Source organism: Lissotriton helveticus, chromosome 11, assembly GCF_964261635.1.
Source record: "Lissotriton helveticus chromosome 11, aLisHel1.1, whole genome shotgun sequence".
NCBI lineage: Eukaryota > Metazoa > Chordata > Amphibia > Caudata > Salamandridae > Lissotriton > Lissotriton helveticus.
In genome coordinates this window covers 112600110-112621413 of record NC_136072.1, presented here as the reverse complement: position 1 = coordinate 112621413, position 21304 = coordinate 112600110, and the positions used below count along the sequence as shown (strand labels likewise).

Genomic DNA, 21304 nt, shown 5'->3' with positions numbered 1-21304 from the left:
TGCAATGCATGTAGGAATCGCAAAATATTTTACGATTCCTTAACATTACCTAATAGCGATTCGGTAAATAGCGAATCGCTATTAGGTAAAATGACTCCATTCATTCCTATGGGCCTAATGGGCCATAGGAATGAATGATTTTGCATTTGATAATATGCGATTACCAAATTGGTAATCACAATTAGCAAATGGAAAGCCAAGGGTGCCTGGGGGCCTAAGGCCCTGCTTGAATCACCCCAAAAAAAGAAAGTGTGCACATGTAAAGCACACACATGCGCTACATGGCACTTTGAAAAATTTATTTTTCAAAGTATGCACATGGTTACCATCAACTTGAAGTTGATGGAAATTAGCGTTTCCTAAATGCACAGTTCGCATTTAGGAAAGGCTTCTTGCATGTGCAATAGGGATTCGCAAATTGCGATTCCCTATTTGCATTAGGGAATCGCAAAAAATCGCGATTTCCTAAATTGCAAATCATAAAACCTTTCATGCATAAGAAAATCCCATTTTGCGATCGCAAACAGCCGATTTTTGCGAAACGCACCGTTTGCAATCGCAAAATAGCTTGATGCATGTGCCCCTTTGTGTGTTTTTATTCTACGTGTTAAGCAATGCAAAGCAAGGACAATAAGGAAATGGTACACAACAAACTGAAGTTCGTTTCAATGTGCTTAATGTGATGGGTCATCAGCATTTTGGATATAAAAACACTTTTATGGTTTACACTGCTGCTTTTACCCTGATATCAAAGTTAAGCAAGAGTGAAACAGATCTTACATTAGGGTCCAATACCTTAGGAAGCAGACACATTTCACTTTGGTTGTTAGGCGTTAACACCAACCAACACAGAGAGCAGACTAGAAAGGCACAGCTCGGCCACATTTCGTCCTCTACAGTCAAAGCTGTGGAACCCGCGTGACCCGGTAGTTACGCAGCCAGTCAGCACAACCAATCAGATTCTGGAGACGGTTTCAGACATTGTCACGCCAAGTGTGAATTTTTCTGTCCGGAAATAAACAGCGTTTGGAAGGCGCAGGGCAAAAATAGAAGAATGAACTGGTAAGTGCGTGCTAGGCAGGTTGGGAGTTAAAATAAACCTCATAGATTGAAATATGGACAACCAATGGAAGACAAGAGCAGGGAATATGAGACCGACGATACACAATATTATGTGTGGCATAGAAAGCCCCTTTCCACCTTGCATTCTGTTTAATTGTTTGAAATATCTTGTTCTTTAAAGTATCTGAGCCCTGCACTGAACGATGGGGAAAGAGGGCGAGGAAGAGAATAACCCATTGTACCATATGCTGTATAAATGGCATACCCTTTTAATTACAATATTCCTTTCTTTATTAAGAATATTGACCCAAATCTAGGAAGGCCCAGACCTAGCGAGTCCAATACTCAAGGGGAACATTGTTTAACCCCAGCACCCCATGACAATGCTACGTCATATCGTAAGGCATGATGGGTCATCTTTAGAGATGCACTGCCTAAGACTTAGATGGCTCTGAAAGGGTACGTAAAGGGGGCATCCAGCGAATGACGTCACAGTCAACGGCCAAGCTGACGTCATCAAATAAAGCAGCGTTCTCGAGTACCTGTTGTTGGAAATTGTTCGCGATATAAGACTGCGGAAAAAGAAGTGTATTTTCAAGCACTGCAGGGTCTACTAGTGTTTTATTTTCTTTTGAAATAAAAAAAAAAAGAAAGGGAGGTGAATGCCCAGGCCTGCTGCCCTTCACACAGGGCTATGGAGTCTCACATGATAAAATAACCTTGCAAAAGGATGAAACATCTGTGGCCTAAATAAGGGCTTTTAGGGTGGTTCACAAATATGCATAACTGCACAAATTATGCCTAAAACCCCAACTTGTGTACGTACTCCTGAAGACCTGAGGTCAATGTTTCCCATAGGGCTCAATGCATTCTAGAAGATGGTGCCAGGACTCTTTCCTTGCTTACCTCTGATGTGTTATAATCAGGGGTGTCCTACATATTCACAGGAAGGCCTGATCCATGTCCTCGTGGGTTATATTGCACTTGCGTAATTCGTGCAACCCTGTGTTATCCAAATTATGCAAAATGTCAGAAATTAGGACAAGTCAGAGGACTGGTTAGAGCAGAAAATGTCTTGAGGGAGACATATCTGAGGAGGAAATGTGTCAGAAAGAAACATTTCCTCTGCAAAAAATGTGTTCTCTTGAAGGTATCTCGAACACAAATTAAGCTCTGTGTTCAGTTTTCACAGGTGAGAGACTAAAGTGCATTTTGTGTAATTTCTAAGCACGTTTACGTAACTTTTCAGACATTTTGTGTAATTACCGGGGGTGGGGTGAGTGGAGAATTACGCAACTTTGCACAACCTTAATTTTTATGCAGGAAATCTCTACTGAGCTCTTATCACAGCACCTCAGGGACATATCCTGATGAAGAGGTTGGTTTTATTATCTTAGTTCTACATCTTGCACCCCAGAAATCGGAGTTTGAACCCGACTTCGGAAATTCACTTCAATTGTATTCAAAATCATTTGATTACGAGCAAATTACTTTATCGCCATTGTGAAAAAAATAATAGAATATGATTTGACTCTCTGGCCCAGTTACATACTACTACAGACATGTGCACAAACAATACATACGACAGCAGTGTGTGTACTACAAGAGATCCATTCAACCCAACTGTGTTCCCACTCAAAAAAAAATCTTGACAGGGCCATAGGCCATTTCCAAATGCCTCCTTCTCACTCTCTCACTTCCAACCAGCAAAGGCTGCTCCGCTATGGAGGGGGGCCGCCCCCCCCCCTCCGCCAGCATCTAAAAAACGTGAACATTAAAGCCATAATAAAACTGGTTATTCTTGTTTTCTTTTTTTTGTACCGAGGCTTGGGGGCGGGGCCAGGGTGATGACAGCCTGGAGGGGGAGGGTTGGACACTACTATTCACTGCGCATGAGGGTTTGGCCGGCCGTCTCAGGCCGGCCAAACACACATGCACAGTGAAGCTGTCTTGCCTTGCTGGGGTTTGAGAGAGCAAGCACCGGCTCCCAGTCTGTCCTGGAGCGGAATCATCGGCGCTCATGCCAATCCTGAAGCTGCTCTCATGCATGAGAGCAGCTTCAGGATTGGCCGCAGGGCAAGATGGGAGTCTGTGCCTTACTGCAGTGAAGAGGAGAGGAGCAGAAGAGCGCAAAGCGATGTTGGAGGGCGGCAGGTAGGTTAAAAAAATGTATTTTTTCTCTGTCGTCTCCCAGCCCCCCTCACATCCCCCTCCCCTGCCCCACCTCCCTTCCCTGGCATGAGCCGCTCCTGCTTCCAACAGAATATTGACAACAGATTAATGGCAATTAAGGTGTAAATATAGGTACCTGCTGTACTCACACAGCACGAGGAAAACAAAACTATAGTAAAGTGATTGTCAACCCTTATTACATCTTCTTACAATCCTCTCCATATAAACTTGCTTTAAGAAATGGTGTCCCTTGTAGCGCATCCCCCACCGCTCCCTAAAACATGTATGTTTCCTGAGTTTCCCGAGGTACCAGGGTGGAAGACCATAGATTAAACTAGCATATTGCTCGTGCAAAGTTCATGCATGCAGTCTATAGCAAGGATCCCTTAATATACATTTTTAAATCAATTTTACATTCAACGTCTATGAATTGAAGGCAGCTGTATGGCCAGCACAAGGGCTACTTCATGCGGCTTTACATTACTGTATCATTTGAAGACTATTTATGAAGCAGACTTCTCAAATCCAGCTCGAATCACCAAACGTGGCAGGTACTTTCTTTTCCAAAATCGAGGTAGTACATCATTAGTCCTCGGGGAGGCCAGAGCAGCTGAAATTCACTTTCTTCCTTAGCTCTGCTGTCTGGAGACAGTTGAATTGAATATTTGATGTATTATATTGCATTGCAATTCTAAAAAAAAAATTTAAAAAAAGGAGTTTGTGTGCCTGAGGGGTTCCTACACGGCCTTGGACCAAATTTTCAAATTTGCTTCACCCAACAAGCCTGAGGGTGATTGGCAGTTCTTTTAGAAACTGAATTTCTGTGGAAATTTTTAACTCACAGGCTGGGCCTGGTGAAGATGTATGTAAAAAATAAAAGAAGAAACAGAAATAGAGAGCAAAAGAAGACTTTATACACTCCAGGAAAAGGGTATTTTGAAGATAAAAGGTGGCTTCAGAGCTTGACTTCCACATCCGCAAGCTCCCCCTGATGCCCCAGGCTCTTCCCGTCCAGTGTTCACCGGGTCCATCTCACATACTTTTCTCCAGAAGGCTCACAAAATAAAGACACATCCAGTCCGAAAAAGTGAACAACACTAACTCATAAAATAAAATGTGGAAACACAAAAGTCCTACACGGAGTGGCCTTGGCAGGGGTAATGTGAGCATTGCAACTTAGCCGATCACCAAAAACGGGGATGGCAAAATTACCATTGCCCAGTAAACCCAAGGTACAATTTATTATATATAAAAAAAACATAATGGAGAAAATTAATTTTTTAGAACATACCTCCTCACACGTAGGAAGGCTTCATATTAATGAGTGTGTTGTTTTTGTCTTTCTAAAACGAACTATAAATACCCTATACATTAATCTGCAATTCGGCAGTCCAACTTTTTTTTGTGTTGCTGTTGTAGCGGATTAAAAGGCGTATGGTTTGTAAAGGCCGGCGTGGTATCTTTGACGTCCTATCAAGGCATTCTGCGGTAGAAGTAAATGTAGCCGAGGTCTTTTGGCGGTCGCTCTGAAGCACACACTTTATGGTCATTATATATTACCCATCTGAAACAGAAAAAAAATCATACATTCATATATTTGCGGATCAGGCTTGCCATGGTACAACGTTTATTAGAAACAAGAAAACTGAATAAAATTGTAGTGCTGTTTTTATCATACCGCTTTAAATGACAACAGATTTAAAATGTATCATTAGGTCCTTCATTTTTGCTGATTTTGCTTAATATTCTATTGTACTCACAGATTTGATTTTGAGGTGTGGGATAAGGATTTTGTAGACTTCTCCAGATATACTATGACATTAAAAAAACAAGCATTGGCAAAGCCAATAGGTTTCACCTTAAGTACGCTTATGTTTATTTATGTTTAACGTATTAGTTTTATTAAATGTTATTGTTGCCATGTGTGGGGGCTTCATTTTGTAAATATTAAATAGTTACAATTGTTAGACTGTACTTAGAATTGAAGAAGTAAGTTAGGAGCAGGGATTGACATTGAAATATCAAGAATATATATGTGTGAATGTTGAAAATAGAGAGGAAAAAACACAGGCTTTTGCAAACAAATGAAATCTATATGGTAGTTCTGGGATAAATTAAGTCTACTAAAAAGAAGTAAGTAACATTGAAAATGTTTTTTGTCAGAAAAAGGCTGCCTTTCCTTTACGTTATGGCTTTGTAAATGTGAACGTCTTGGTGTCATCTTTTTGTTTGGGGAAGGTATGTCAGACTTCACAGAAATTTAGCAAATCACTACAGTATTAAGGTGAAGATTCAATGGCAAGAAGAACATTTGGATACAAGGGTGGACCTCTGTTCAACTTCACACCTTTATGGAGCTACTTAGGTGAAGACTCCACATCAAAGGGTAGCTACATAACAGAAAGAGAAAAAAATGCACGACTTACAGTAATTAATGTAAAGATTGTTAGCAAAACGTTTAGGTAAAGTATCAGTGGTGGGCAGGACCATAAAAAACTGTGGTGAAAGTCAGAACAATGTCACATTTCACAAACAATGTGTACATACCGAAAATGATATATTTATGCTGAAAAATAAGGGGTGGACACAAGTATAAAAAAAATTTAGACGGATCGTGGTAAAAATGCAAAAGAAAAACACGTGAAAGACTGTAGGATTGAATGCGTGAGGACGCATGAGAAACCACTTCAGAAATTGACTCTTAACAGCTGTAGAGAAGGGAAAACTAAAAAGATGGCTTTGTGTCAAGGACTGAGTAAGACTTAGAAAAGAATGAAAACTGTATGCAGGAGGAAATCTGTGACACCGCAAGGGGAAAGCTCTGCTTTGTAATGTCAAATATTTATGGAGCAGGAGGACAGAAGCAAAAAAAAAAAAAACAACAAAAAGCATGAGGCAAACGAGAGCGAAAGAGTGTAACATACCGCCAAACTGTATGGTATGGAAGATAAAACGTAAAACCAGCTGGCAAGGGCTGTGATTTACAAACAATGTGTAATATTTAGGAGTAAACAGACATACGGCATAGGGGATATTGTCCATCTGTAGTGAATATTTAAGGGCACGTATGACATGATAAACACTAACAGTAAGAGGTGCACACAAGTGGTTGACTCCTCAGAGGGCAGTGAAAACAATTGCAATAGATGCAGCAAAGGCTTTAAAATTTAAAAGGAAATGATGCAGGCATAGCTTTGGAGGTTGGCATGTAAGAGCTCACTGTAAAGCAAATATTTATAATGTAAAAGTTAAAATTAACAGGAACCGTAAGAAACTACACATGGAAGGCGGATAGGTAATGTACACAGAACAGAAGTGTAAATTAATGAGAAACAACCAGGCAAAGGGTTTATGGAGGAGGACACACATAAAACTGGTGTGGGAAAGCAAATATTTATAATGTAAACGTGTATATTAACAGCAAACATGAGAAACAACATGGAGAAGGTGGATACCTAAATGAACAAAGAGCTGGGTGAAAACGCATAAGAAACAGGCAGGCACATATTTCAGATTGTATAGCTGTTGAAACACATTGGGAAAGGTACGATTTGTAATTTAAAAGCTTACAGTAGCAGGAGTTTAGAAGTGTAAAGAGTTTAAAAGTTTAAATAAATAGGAGCACGCAAGAAGTGAAACATAAAAACAAACCTTGTGAAAAACATGAGAGCAACATGCAATAAGGTTGATTTAACATAAAGGGGAAAAACCACACACACAAAGCATTGGGAAATGAGCTTGAAACAAGCAGCTACATTTTTTGAATGGTATGGAGAAGGAAACATTTGAAACTGAATGGGAAAGACTGACTTTTACATAAAACGTAAATGTTTTGTAGTACTAAACAACGGGCATATGGCTTTCCGATTTTATGGAGGAGGAGCTAGAATGTAATGAACGCAGACCACGGTTAAAAATTTAACAAAAAAACGAGACAGCAAATGTTTTGGACACCCACAGAAGCACACAGGGAAAGAAAGCTAATATTCATATAGTTAGTGGTTAAATTACCAGGCAGAGAAAAAAGATAGAAAATAAAGATTGACTGCAAGGAAAATGACAAAATAAGGACAAGAAAGAAGGCAATGGAACACTGTTTAAAACAAGAATAATATCTCTCACACACGCACACTCCTTAATGCAACAGCAGATGTGGGGAGGACCACACGGAGCAAACACATACTACTAGTACTTAGATTTCCCTTGGCAGAGGCCATAAAGATTAAATGGCTTTAACCGGGCCCCATAAATACACCACTAGAAGGCAAGAATGCAGACAAGGTAAACAAGGGCTGCAAATGAGTCGAAGAAGTGCGCTTGAGAATCAGTCTTTAAAAACCGTAAACACAATCACTAGTTATTACCCTAAAGTAAACAATGGCAATCCAGAAAAGTGAAAGAAGGCACTTTACAGAGATGGTGATCGATAGTAAACAAAGCTTTTTTTTTTTAAAAACTAAGCTGCCATGAGGAACCCACAAAAAAGGTAAGCTTTGACAAAGACGAACAGGACACAAAAAATAGTGCCCAGACACGAACAGATAAGCACCAAAGTGTAAAGATACCAGTAGTTAGGCGTTGCTCCATGGGAGGAAACAAATGACAACCAGGAGGGACAAAGAGGAAAGATTAACCACTAGCAAGCAATCCTTTTTAAAGGACAATTAAACTCATGAAAAAAAGTGATTGGCAGGCTTTAGGCACACAAAGTGCATACAACATGTCTCGAAGAGACAGTACAAGTGCTTCCTAGGCTCGACCTACAAAACAATTTTCTCCTGTTGAGACGATATGAGATTTATCACAAAATTGCTGATTGCTTCATTCAGGCAAAGGTCTGAAGGGGAAAGCACTGGCTCTGCTTTACTGGGAAGAAATTAGAAGGATGCTAGAGACTCATGTACCTTAAGTATGTACCTTTTTGTCTTGATGAGTGGAAACCACTGCTGAACCTACAACACCGTAATATGTAAAACAGCTCAAAAGAGCATGAGGGCCTATTCACAAAGGTAAATTCGATCGTAAATGTACATTTACAACCAAATTTACCCTTCTGCGACTGCCAGGAATTCATAAAGAAATTCTTGGCAATCATAAACCCGGTTACAGAATGTAGAGCTCTGCCTTGCATGTAGAGGTCTCTGCAGCAGTGAATACACCCAGTCGTGGGAAAGTGGGCGTTCCAAGGCATAGTTTGCCTTGGATGTTTGGGAACAGCCAAAAACATGTTAGGTTTTTGGGCTGTTCCTAAACTCCCTTCCTCCCCTTTCAACTCTGGAAAGGGTCATGAAGTTACTCCTGCACGGGTGGTCCTATTCTCCCAGTGCAGACTTCTGCTATATGGAGAGCGCGACAAAACAGGAATAGGATCAGCAGGAAAATATACCTTACGATCTGAGGAGTTGGTCTGTAAACCTGTGCCTGGAGAGCTTTCCAGGCATATTCCTGTGTATGTTGAGAACCGGAAATTAAGTTCAGGCAATTATGTCTGCCCATATTTTGCCTACCTTTTTGTTCATCAGGCCCTATGTGACTTGAAAAATGTAAATCCTTCTTTCTCAGCCTTAGCCATGCTTGTCAGTGCAGATGGGACACTATTGTATCACTGCAATATCCTAGTCTTTCCAATGAGAGAAAAACACAAGCATGACCACACCCACATGGCAAGCTGGTACTGGACCTTGAATTGAAACACACAAGCAAACTAGTATTGAAAATGCGCAATAGCACTCAAATGCACAACAGAAACATGCCAACACACTTGGGGCCATATGTACAAAACCATTTTTGTGGTCGTAAATGAACCGATTCGCAGATTCGGGCCGTTTCGGACTGCAAAAATGCTTAATTCATATGTACAAAACACAAATAGCGATTCGGTAGCATGTTACTGAATCATAATTTGTGTTTAGTGATTCAGTATTTGGAAGGGGCATATTTAGGGCATCCCTTCCAAATACCATATTGCAGTGCTAAGCATGAATGTTTTGCGACTGAACTACGGTCACAAACATTCATTTTTTACCAATACCTCAAGGTCGGTGGTAACCATTGTCACAAGGGAGGGATCCGTATGGACCACTTCCTTTTTTGTGACTGCTGACACAAATATTTTATATGAGGAGGCAGTGGTCCAAAGGACCATTGCATACTCCTAAAAAATGAATCTCAAGTTTAATTTTATATTTTGTAATTCACCCCGATTCCTTCACGGAAAATAGACTGCACTTAAAAAAAATAATGCTTTATTAAAAAGCATGTTTCAAAAGATAAGGGAACCCGCAAGGTAGGAAGGACTCTGGGTATCAGCTAATTATTGGGAACAGTGGGTCCTTCAACAAATTATACTAACGAACAATAAATATAGACCAGAATCAGTACTATATTGGTTCACTTATGTCCAGCCGGTCATTGTTTGATTTAATAAATACAAAATTTCAGTACTAAAGTTCAAGGCAGAGCGTCATAGAGTGGGACACAATCCTGTATCCTTCAAGGTTCACAACATAAAGACAATAACAATTACACAAAACATTTTCAGGCACAAAAAGAGATTATCACCAATACATGAATCGTGAGGGCAAGCTTTGTAGAGAAGTAGACAATAATGCACAAGTTTTAACCAATGTGTTTAACATGCATTCTGTCTAAAGGAGTCGACGACGTTTCGATCTATAACGAGGTACATAGATCATCATCAGGACGGAAATTTACATACGCCTGAAAATTAGCACTGCCTCGAGGGCGAGTGCGAGGGCTGAACCTTCCAGGGTTATGGAAGTCCGACGAATATGCAGATTGAATAGGGCTCGGTCAGAACCCAAGATCAAAAATTAGAGAGCGATAGATTTCCGATGAAATCGCCACGACAGCAGTCATCGGACGGGTAGGAGGTACTCCGAGCCGGTCACGAGGGGAACGTGATAGAGGAGCGGGAACGCTGCTGGCAGATTGGGGAGCGGTTAAGCTGCTGAGCTCACGATTCATGTATTGGCGATAAGCTCTTTTTCGTGCCTGAAAATGTTTTGTGTAATTATTATTGTCTTTATGTTGTGAACCTTGAAGGATACAGGATTGTGCCCCACTCTATGACGCTCTGTCTTGAACTTTAGTACTGAAATTTTGTATTTATTCAATCAAACAATGTCCGGCTAGACATAAGTGAACCAATATAGTACAGATTCTGGTCTATATTTATTGTTCGTTAGTATAATTTATTGAAGGACCCACTGTTCCCAAAAAATTTAAAAAAGCAATCACAGACATGGTGGTCTGCTGACCACAGCAGGCCGCCATCCCTGATGTGGCTCCAATTCCTAATGAGTCGCAAATTGCGACCTACCTCATTAATATTCATGAGGTAGGTCTATTTCTGATCCCATTAGGAATAGCTATCTGAAATCTGTACGTTTTCTTACATTAGGAATTGCGATTTCCAAATTGCGATTCGGTAAAAATAGCAATTAGGAAATCGTAATACCTATTTTTTCTACATATGGCTTAATCATAAAAATGCAGCAGTCTATACTTAAAACTCTCAGATGCTTGCATCGCCACACTGTTAAAAAATCTCCCAATGTACGGGTACGATGATGAGCTGAAAAATCCTTTCTTTGAAATAGCCCAGTTTGAAAAAGAAATTTAACGTGAATTTAAAAAAACAACTCGCTACAAATAAAGAAATGACTATTAGAACACCTATATAAATGTTCGCAATTTGAATAAATGACAAGAAGTACTTAAGAGAAAGAATTTATAAACAAACATGGAGTGACAATGGGTGAAGTGAATGGAAACAAGAGTACCAAACAGCACATGGGAAATGCAATTGCAGCAATATGGAGTGCTGTATGGAGGGGAGCACTGTGGGCGTGTGTAGGAGGCTGGCTTAGTATATGGTGCACACTTATTTAAGTGAAGCACCCTGCACTAATCCAGACAACCCTTATGGTGATTTTAGTGGTCTTAGACAACCATAAAAAGCTCTCTAAATGGTAGCTGTGGAGAGCAGCCTTCAGGATTAGTCAAGAAGGAGTGTTAAGCAGTTTGTTTCACCTGCACTAATCATATAGTGTAGGTTAAACGAAATAGAACCACACAGTGTAGTTATAAAAATAGTTATATTTATTATACACACTCACTAACACATTAATATATCTCCTACCCAGAGATATGAACACAATACACACAATATTTCACAAGTAAACAGGTAAGTAAGCACAAATACACAGTGGTCTCCAGGGGGAGACCAAATCATATACGAAAGAAGTGGAATGCGAACTGTGACCGAAGTCGAGACTTGACTCACAAGAGCTGGGACACAAGGAACCACCCAATGTAAGTACCCAGGAACCCCACGGAGGCTGTGTGAAGAGTGGAAACACAGCCGCGTACTCAATGCAAGTCAAAGGGGAAGTCGCAGTTGCAGTTTTAAAGAAGAATAACCTACCCAGTGGACCTTGAACAAACCCAGTGGAAGATGGAAGTTTGAAGAGTAACCCCACCTGTGGATACCACAGGAACCAGGACACCGACACCAGGGAAGCTGGGTGCATAGGTGCAAAGTGACTACAGAAAACGCAGGAGACCACAGTGAATATGCCGCTGATGAAGAAGGTGAAAGAGTCCGGTGGAATCCAAGGATGGATTCTTGAAGAGAAGTACCTGCAAGCAGAGGGAACAGACAGTATGCCACTCAGGAGTGACCAGGAGGCACGGAAGACCAATGACCACCGATGACAGAAGATGCAGGAGAGTTGGCAGTGACCTTGTCACTGCAGCTGTGAGGACCAGGCGATGCTGTGGAAGACCAGGAGGCATTCACAAACTGACCCACGTTGGAAGTCAAGAACCAGGGGGTCGGTGTCCAGCGGGAGCACCAACAAACCTTGGCAGCAGCAACAGACGTGGTAAACGAAGAAGGTGTAATGTCGGGACCAGCAAGGTCAAGGGGATTCACCAAATACAGGAGAGTCCGAACAGGCCCCCGAGCAAGCAGGGGAGGCCACAGAAGCCAAAGAAGACCCTCAAGAGGACCCACAGGCTGAAGGCACAGGAGTCTCAAGAGGAAGTCTAGCAACTCACTAAAGATGCAGGCCCATGGTGCAGAGGAAGTGGTGAGGAAGAAGATCTTGGCAGGAAGAGATGCTGGAACCTGGAGCTTATTGTAGCCCGAAGAGCTCTGGAGGACAGAGTCAACAAGCCTTGGCAACGGCAAGTCAATGCAGTGCAAATGGGTGCTGTTCCAGCGGGTCCGGCAAGGGATACTGGCTTCAAACTTGCTGAGAAGACAGTGCAGGCCTTGAGGGAATTACAGAACCACCACCTGTGTTGCTGAGCCTTTTGAAGTCCGTGGGACATCAGGAGCAGCAGCCCGGTCAGCTTAGTTGCAATGCCTGCAGATGTAGGGGAGTGACTCCTTCACTCGAAGGGAGATTACTTCGGGTGTCCTTGATGGCCACAGGCCTGGAGAAGAACCTAGATGAAGCACAGACACAGACAACACAGAAGGCTGGCAAGACGACGAGACCAGGAGCAGCAGGATTCTTCCTTGATGCAGTCTCGGTTCCCAAAGCAAAGTCCAACGAAGTCAAAAGTACCCAGACATAGAAGTAGAAGTGGTTTCGAATCCGAATCTTGTCCCACGACGAATCTGAAGAGCCACCCACAGGTAAGCCCTTAAGTACCCAAAGGAAAGGATTGGGACGATTCAGGGGTCCCTCCGAGAGGAGGGGCTGGGCAGAGGGAATGATACTCCCATGTCCTATGTCCAGTTTCATGCCAGAGTGGGAGCCAACAGCTCCCTGAACTGGCTTTAATTATAGTATGCAAGGAGGGCACCAAATCTGCCCTTCAAAGTAGTCTGGTGGCGCTGGCAAGCGCCCCCACCCCAGTCCAATACACTACGTCCTGTCTGGGAGGTGGTCACAACTCCCTATGACAGGAAACCTATTGTTCTACCTTTCCCTGCTCGAGCTCAGCTCAGCAGCTGGAGGGCAGAATTGCGGTTGTGGTCAGCAGCAGCACTAGCTTGCTGTTAGACCCTTAAAGGCTGGTACCGGGATTACACGGGGGCTGCCTAAGTGAGCCTCCCAGTACATGTGACCCTACATCCAGCATTGGAATCGGCGCTGGAGTAAGATTCCAACATGTTTGATACCAAAACGGTTTCGGTACAGCCAATATATAGTTAGACTTCTCGTATTTGCTTTGACGTCCACTATATGTATACAATGGCTTACCGCATTTACAAATCGACTCCTTGGTATGTAGGGATGTCCTGCTCATTCAGGGCACCCCCACACTTATAACCTAGCACCCTGCTTCAGGATTGAAAGGCCTACCTTAGGGGTGACTTATAGGTTTTAAATGCAATGACCTCAGATGTAAGGAAACTATCTGTTGTGAATGGTACCAGCACCAGCTCCCACATCTGCTGCAATGGCCGGCATGTAGTCACAAGTTGAGTGGTCTCTTAAGGGTGGCATAATACATGCTGCAGCCCATGGGAGGCCCCTGGTGTTATGCCAGTACCTTAGTACCATACACTATGGACTTAGAAGGGTACACCAGTAGCCAATTAGGAAGGTACCAAAGTACGTATCATAGTCCAATTTAGGGAGCGAGCACAGTGACTGGGGTCCTGATTAGCAGGATCCCAGTCAAACTAGTCAGAAAATAGAATTACACCAGCATAAAGTGGGGGTAACCATGAAAGCAGATCCTACTTTCCTACAGCGTGGGTTATTTCATTGGGAGACACTTAAAAGGAGGTACTGGAAGTCCCTCCATTATGAATGTTGCCTAAAGGACCAATGTTTACCCGACATCCATGAAGATGTGTGGAAGCAAACAGGAGCTTTGGGGACACCTATTCGCCAGAGGCGTAACATTAGCCCCCGAGCTCCAGGGGCCCCCTCCAGTGCTGTGCATGGGTGGCAGGCCCCTGGCCTGAGAGCTCCTGACTGCGCCCGGGAGAAAGGAGGCCCTCCAGGTGCATTGCAGGGGGCCCCCTTATGCCCTGCTATTCCCTTCTTAGGGATACAGGCAAAGCGGCATACCTCCAAGTCATTTACCCTTTTTGGCTCTGGGCGAATTAAATTAAGACGTTTCAGATAGAGTCTTTTAAATTGTCTCGATTAAATTAAGAGCAAGTTAGTTCAGTGAAATATTGTGAAGCACAATTATTTTTGCACTAAAGAGTCTGACCACATCATTTGTATCCAATATAAAATTAACATACGGTTTGCCACAGTGGAGAGGATCAATGGAAGCGAAGTAAGAGAGTGGATTTAAGACTAAAATGCATTTTTTTGGACAAACACAGTGAAAAGAGATCTAGAGACAATTTGTGAAGCTTGATAATGAGAAAGAAGATTAAAAGGCAATAAAACACACCAATGTGTATGCTAAAGATTTTTGATGCACACAACCAGTGATCATTGCCATGACTCTTAGTGCACACCTTAGGGTGGTTAATGATGCAGCTCATTTAAAGTGAGCTTTATTAGAATATGCTGCAAATCTTTTTCTTTAAGGAAAACAAATGTGCATTTTGGTTGAAATTACTGATTTCAAAAGGTGCAGAAATCTTGCTTCTTGAGCCAAAAACCACGCATCAAATTCAATAATTCTGCAGAGACATCCTATAGTGTAATAGATGATATTAGCCATTGGTGGTCACTATGAACAATGTGGCAGTGGAGACCCTCATTTTCCTGGAGGAGTGAGAAAGATGGTGCATGTTGAGCAAATGACGCGTTCGTGGCTCTTGTGCAATCAGTGGAGAGGGAAGTGCAAACAGCCTCTTGAAACCGACAGGAAGCACCTGGGGATGAGACATGGTGAGAAGAATCCCAGACTAGCTGTTGAGTAAAGGCTAAACTTGGCCAATCACATTGCACTGATCCCGTCAAGGTTCTCATGGTGGCCAACAGAAGGATAATGGGGAAGGACTCTCTGGGCTCTGCTCATTTTGGGCATTATACTGGATCAGGCTGCAAAGAGACATTGGTACAGTGATTGGTTGCGACATACGATGATCAATCAACAGCCCAAATGGGAGAGGGAGGATTTCTTCCAGTCGCAGACAGGCAGACAAAAGGGATACTGGGAGGAAGAGTACTTGGATTTAGATACTGAAGGCTTGATGAGGGTAAAGACAGAAAATAGTGGCAGCTTTAGATGTTATCATGAAGAAATTGGACACACTGAAGAGCAGAGGAAGACTAGAATGGAATCAAATAGTGGTAGACATGGAACTGAAAGTCTAGAAGGTGGCTAAACAATCATATGTCATAGGTGACAGAAAGAACTTATCATTATTAAAAGTAATAGCTGGTGCTTCGCTGGCGTTCGACGGGAGGACTAAGGTGACGGAAAATGTGAGAAGATCGTCTTTCCACCTATTGTGGCTGAGGAGGATTTGACTGTGGTGATGAAAAACTTCTTTGCAGAGCTCTTGACTCCCCTGGACCACATAGGTTCTGTCCTAGCAAAGAAAGGCCATAGACTGCTGTCAAGGACTAACAGTCTCGCCTTTGTTCGGGACGGTGGTAATCAATTGGTCAAGCTTTCTGCCCTCGCATGGCATGAGACTACAAGGAGAAAGTTGGCTACCTGAATCAAGACGTGCAGGTTGGAAATAAGCATAATCTGGCATTCTGTCAAGTTGCTGGTGAAGTTGTGTAGAACATTTGCATCATGAGGCATTCCATCTTTATATGGAGCCTGGAAAAACTGAAAATAATGCACAACACAAAGAGATGTCTTCTAGACAGTCTGATGGGCACCAACCACTCCAGCTTAGAGTCGGTGCTTTCACTCCCTTTTGATGGCACTGACTATCTTGGTCCCTATTCTACCACCCTGCTTGGTACCCAAGTAATCAAGAGTTGGCATGATGTTGTGTTTTGAAGGATGCAGTGGCTTGCTGTACGATGCTTTTCTGAGAACAAGGATGTGTGTTCTGCTAGGGTATCCTCTAAGCTTCGGCCTCCATTTTGAATCTTTCTCGAAGGAGTGTCAATTTGTTTTTACTATTAATTTAGATAAGGATTTGTGCTGGATGCTGTGGGTTAGTTTGATGGGTGGGAGAAACAGGACTGCCCCTATGTAATGTATGCTCTGTTTCCTTTCATTGAAAGTTACCGGCATTTGATTCACTCTGCTTTTTTCTATCCTATGCTATCAATAAAAACATGTTAAACAAAAATATAATCTTCATAGGAAGTGAACAGCTGATCTCGAAAGTACACTGCAGGGTGCAAGAGGTTTTCAAACAACAAATCACAGCTCAATTTCATCAGAACCTGCTCACTAGGGCTGCCTGAGGTCAATGCACTTTGGGAAACAAAAAGAAAACGTAGCTTCTCACATCACCTTGATACTGCTTCAAGTTTACACGAGTGTAACAAATATTCAGAAAAACAACACACATAGAATGGGAAATATATTGAGACTAGGGCTCCAGGAGTTACAGTACTTATTATTTTATTACATTATTATTTTTCCGTGTTTATTTTTTCCTTGGTGAAAAAATGAAGATGCAGCTAGTATATTTCTATTTTTACTTAACTGATAAATGCACGCTTACTCTTCGATGTCTGTGGTGAACAAAATAGTCAAATACAATGAAATAAAACACACAGCTGCAAACATTAATGTTGGAGTACTAGAAATTGTGCACGCATTAAGCTTTTAAAACTATATTAGATTATTTTTTTAACACCCTGCGCTGTCAATATACAAAGCCTGCCAGGCACAATCGAAAGAGAAGCTCAAAAATATAACATTTCTGTACTTGGCTATGTTTCAAAATAAATACAGACAAGGAAACGGATATTTTTTGCACGTATTTATGTGTAAGAATCACTAAAAACGGAAAACGGTTACCTCATTATGACATATCACATTTAAATTAAATGTGATCTCTAATGTGAACCAATAAGGAATCACCATTTCGGTGTCTGAAGCAAGGTGTGCGCGTCCAAGCCAAATTCACAAATATTAATTTCGCACTACTTTGCTCAGACTGCAAAACCGCCCTGGGAAGCGAGAGGGAACGAAAAAAAACTTTTATCAAGGTGAACCTTTGATCAATTCATGGAGACGGCAGATGTCGCTTTCAATTTAAGATAAAACAGATTTGCATAAGAAAGGAAATCAAATGAATCGGTGGGTGGGTGTCACGAGAATCAGAAATCTATTTATTGCATGCAAATTCAGGACTGAAAATAAGCAGCTAGCAGCAGCGCCAGACAAACATTTGATGCACGCAATGCCACCTTTGTATGCTGGCCAAGGTAAGGTGTATGTTCATTATTTATAGATGTGTTACATACAATATGTATCTTAAATAACTACCATTTTCAGTTAGTTGCCTTGTTCCCTATTGCTTTAATCTTTTGATAAGAGATGGCCTGTATAACTAAATTAAGTATGGATTCAAACAGGTCCTTTACGATGGGTTATGATATATTTAATAACCAAACCGAGCACTAGTTGCACACAACTTTAGAAAACACAAACATATTGACTGTATGAATTACGTATATCGTAGGTTTGTGCCTTGAATGACTTCTTCACATAAACTTAAAGTCTAAAAACTTCCAGCCAGCACGTTTAGTTATATGTGCCAGTAAACCTTATTTCGTCATCAGTTCATATTTGAGGGTTCTACACATTCTTAATAATGTTCATATTTGAGGGTTCTACACATTCTGAAGAATGTTCATATTTGAGGGTTCTACACATTCTTAAGAATGTTACGTATAAGTACAGGGAACATTAGTGGAGTAAATGTACATGTAAGGAAGCAAAGTGTCTCAAAGCAAATCCGGCGCCGAGAGGTAGCCGACTACACACCTGAAATGTAAAGTTTGTGGTGTTGGCATTACATCTGTTTATTAATCATCAAAATAACACCAGAGAGAGTTCTGGGACCTGTCCATACCGCAACATTGTATGCTACATAATGCAAACTTTAGCTGCACCACACAATTTCCTAGAACTTATAACTCTGGTGCGACTGTATGCCTTCTGAAATGCAACACCATTTAGATATTGGAAGCTGGTAAGAACTACCAGAGTGATCTACTCAGCCTCTTGGGGTTCCAACACTCTTCAGGTAAATGAGAAGTCAAAACACATCTGTAACACATATGCCCCAGCTGGGGACACACCTGCTGAGGGCGTTGTAGGAGACCTCCGACACGCAGACCCTCCCCCCCCCCCCCCCCCAAGGAACCTTCTTCATTCCGACCGATATCACTATTAAATGTAGAAGCCAAATTACTGGGCAAAGTACTAGCCGAATGTCTTCCCCTGCATATCTCCGACCTTGTCCATCTCAACCAGGCTGGTTTTATGCCACAAAGATCCACTTGCCACAATATCAGAAGGGTTCACAATGCACTGGCGAAGGCGCCAGGACTGGGGAGGCCGGCGACCATATTACTAGCTGATATAGACAAAGCGTTCAATTAGATCAACTGGGAGTACCTATTTATTCTCTTTTAGGCTGGTAATCTCGGCCCATGGTTCCTGGCTTAGATCTACCTGCTCTATATGGATATATCTGAGTACGTATGCGTGGTTGGGGCGTTTTCTGACCCGCTCCCCATACACAGAGACACTAGGCACGGGTGCCCGCTATCTCCTCTGCTATTTGCACTTATAGTAGAGCCAATGGCTGCATGGGTGAGGCGCGACACCTCTGGTGCACGTTTTTGAGTGTTCCACCGAGATATCTGATAGAGTCGCAATATAGGCGAATGACGTACTGTTTTTTATTAATGACCCAGCATTTTCTGGTCTGAGGATATTGCAGCTCCTTCGGGTGTTCGGGGAGACCTCAGGGTTGTATATAAACCCAATGAAATCGGTACTGTTCCCCGTTTGTGACGACCAAGGAAGAGGGACATGGGCAAGACATGGGCAACTCAGTTGACTTAGGCTGTCAACAGCTTTCAGTATTTAGGTGTTTATATTTCCCCCGAACCGACTATCTCTTGGTCGCATAGTATTATTCCTCTACTGCCGCGGGTCCAGGAAGAGGTGAAGGCATGGCCTCTCTTGCCTGTCATTATTAAGCTGGTCCGCCATCTTCAAGATGATGTATCTGACGCAATTGTTGTACTGGCTTCAGAATTATCCATATGGCATCACACACTCGTGGTTCCAGCAAATAAACGCAGTACTCAACCACTTTTTTTGGTGAGGCGGCGCAGTCCGGGTAGCTACCCGCACCTGTGTTCAGTCTACTTTCTGTGGGGGGATAGCCGCTGCGGCCATATATATTCCTACTATCACGCCTCTCACTTACTTAACATCAACGAATGGTGGTACAGTGACCAGGCTGACCGTATGCTGTGGAGAGATGGGCGATGGGCGGCCAGTCAGTACTAGACTTCCTTTATAGTCTTGTGGGCATGGAACACTTAGCCCCAGCGGCCAGCGTGGGTATCCAATTATGGCAACAGACTGTTTGGCGGTCGGGCTGGCGGGGGAGGCTGACCCGGGAGACCTCGCTATGGCATGGAATCTTTCTACACCAAATGGTGTGCTGCCTGGATTTCGAAAATGGGATCATATAGGCTTGTCCACGTTGGGTGACGTTATGAAGGGGACAGTTCTTAAATCCTTCCAACAATTCCAAGACGAGTACCAGCTCCACCATAGCCAAGCTTACAAGTATCTACAATTCCGACATTCTTTATCCCCTTATGTTCGGAGCATGGAAGGCTTGCCGGAATTCAGCCCATTACAGGATAGGCTGCTGATGGGGGATCTGAGTGCTCACAAAATCCGACAAATATATAAAATCTTGGTTACACATGGCCACAACGCCCTAGGGGCGCTGCGGACGGCCTGAGTGGGAGACATTGAAGACTTAAATGACGATGATTGAACTGAGGCCCTGGCAGAACCCTGTAGTGCCGCTATCTCGTCACGCCACCGCCTGATCCAATTTTATTATTTGCATCGGGCCTACTACACTAGGTACCGCCTCTGTCAGATGGGAGTGATATTCTCTCCTGTGCGCCTCCGCTGAGGTGTGGAGGAGGGGGCCTTCTTCCACCCGGTGTGGAGTTGTAGAGCGATGAAGCCATTTTGACATGGCGTAACTTCTTGCCTGGCCCAGGTGTTATCATAGCAGATCCCCCTAGAGCCCAAGTTGGTCCTACTTCACATGCAGAAGAGACAGGAGTGAATCAATATAAAAAACACATCCTGTTGCTTGGGCTAACACTAGCCAAGGGTGACATCGCCCAACCCTGGAAGGTGGACTCTCCGCCCTCGGTAGGTGGCTGAACGGAGGCTGTGGACAGATGCATGGGGATGGAAATAGCAGTCTTCCAGGCATGCGGCTGCCCCCTGTGTGGTGTACTGAAACTCTTATAGAGATGGAGGTACAGTTGTATAGGTCTGAGACATAGTAGTAGCCTTCATTTGCAATCACACAAGTGCCATGGATATTTGCATTGTAGGGGGCTCGGGATTAGTATTTGGTCTGTGCCTGTTCCATGCAGTTAATTATTATTGGCATCATTCAGATCTGTTGTAATGCGGATTACATTTGTATGTGCAGGCCTTTCAGTCCTTGATGTGCAAAAAATAAAACCGCAATAACATTTGTATTACACATCTGTAAGAAATTGGACTATTTTTTGGGGTGAGTGACTACCCACATCAAGAAATGATCACAATCTTTGTCAGGGTAAACCCTCAAAGTCACTAAATTAACCAGAGCTCAAACCCCTAGTAGCAAATAGCAGACAGGCTTAACTTAGGACAATGTGTAAAGTATTTCTGCTATACCAAAAGAGTAATAAAGTCAAAATTCTAAATAATAAAAATCCCAACCCGAATTTTAAAATACAGAGTAAAAGTTGATAAACTAAATGATGACAACGGTGAATTTTTACAGCTTTAATTAGGAATAGCACCAAAAAGCAGATGGTACCAATGATAGTCAATGGTTGTGGTTGACTGGGACCGAGACAATTTAATGTGGACTGCGATGGAGCGTGGGTCAGATACACCAACCAGGTTCATCCTGGTCAAAAAT

The 21304-nt window shown here is 42.6% G+C and overlaps 1 protein-coding gene across 1 annotated transcript in view; it reads right to left on the bottom strand.

Moving 5' to 3' along the window:
* Nucleotides 1–4126: 4126 nt before the first annotated feature.
* USP13 (ubiquitin specific peptidase 13) overlaps nucleotides 4127–21304 on the bottom strand; it is a 425163-nt gene continuing 407985 nt past the window's right edge. Inside the window, exon 21 of the mRNA XM_078667087.1 lies at nucleotides 4127–4798. Coding sequence (XP_078523213.1) covers nucleotides 4708–4798 — 91 coding nt within the window. The 3' untranslated portion in view covers nucleotides 4127–4707. The remainder of the gene's footprint in view (nucleotides 4799–21304) is intronic.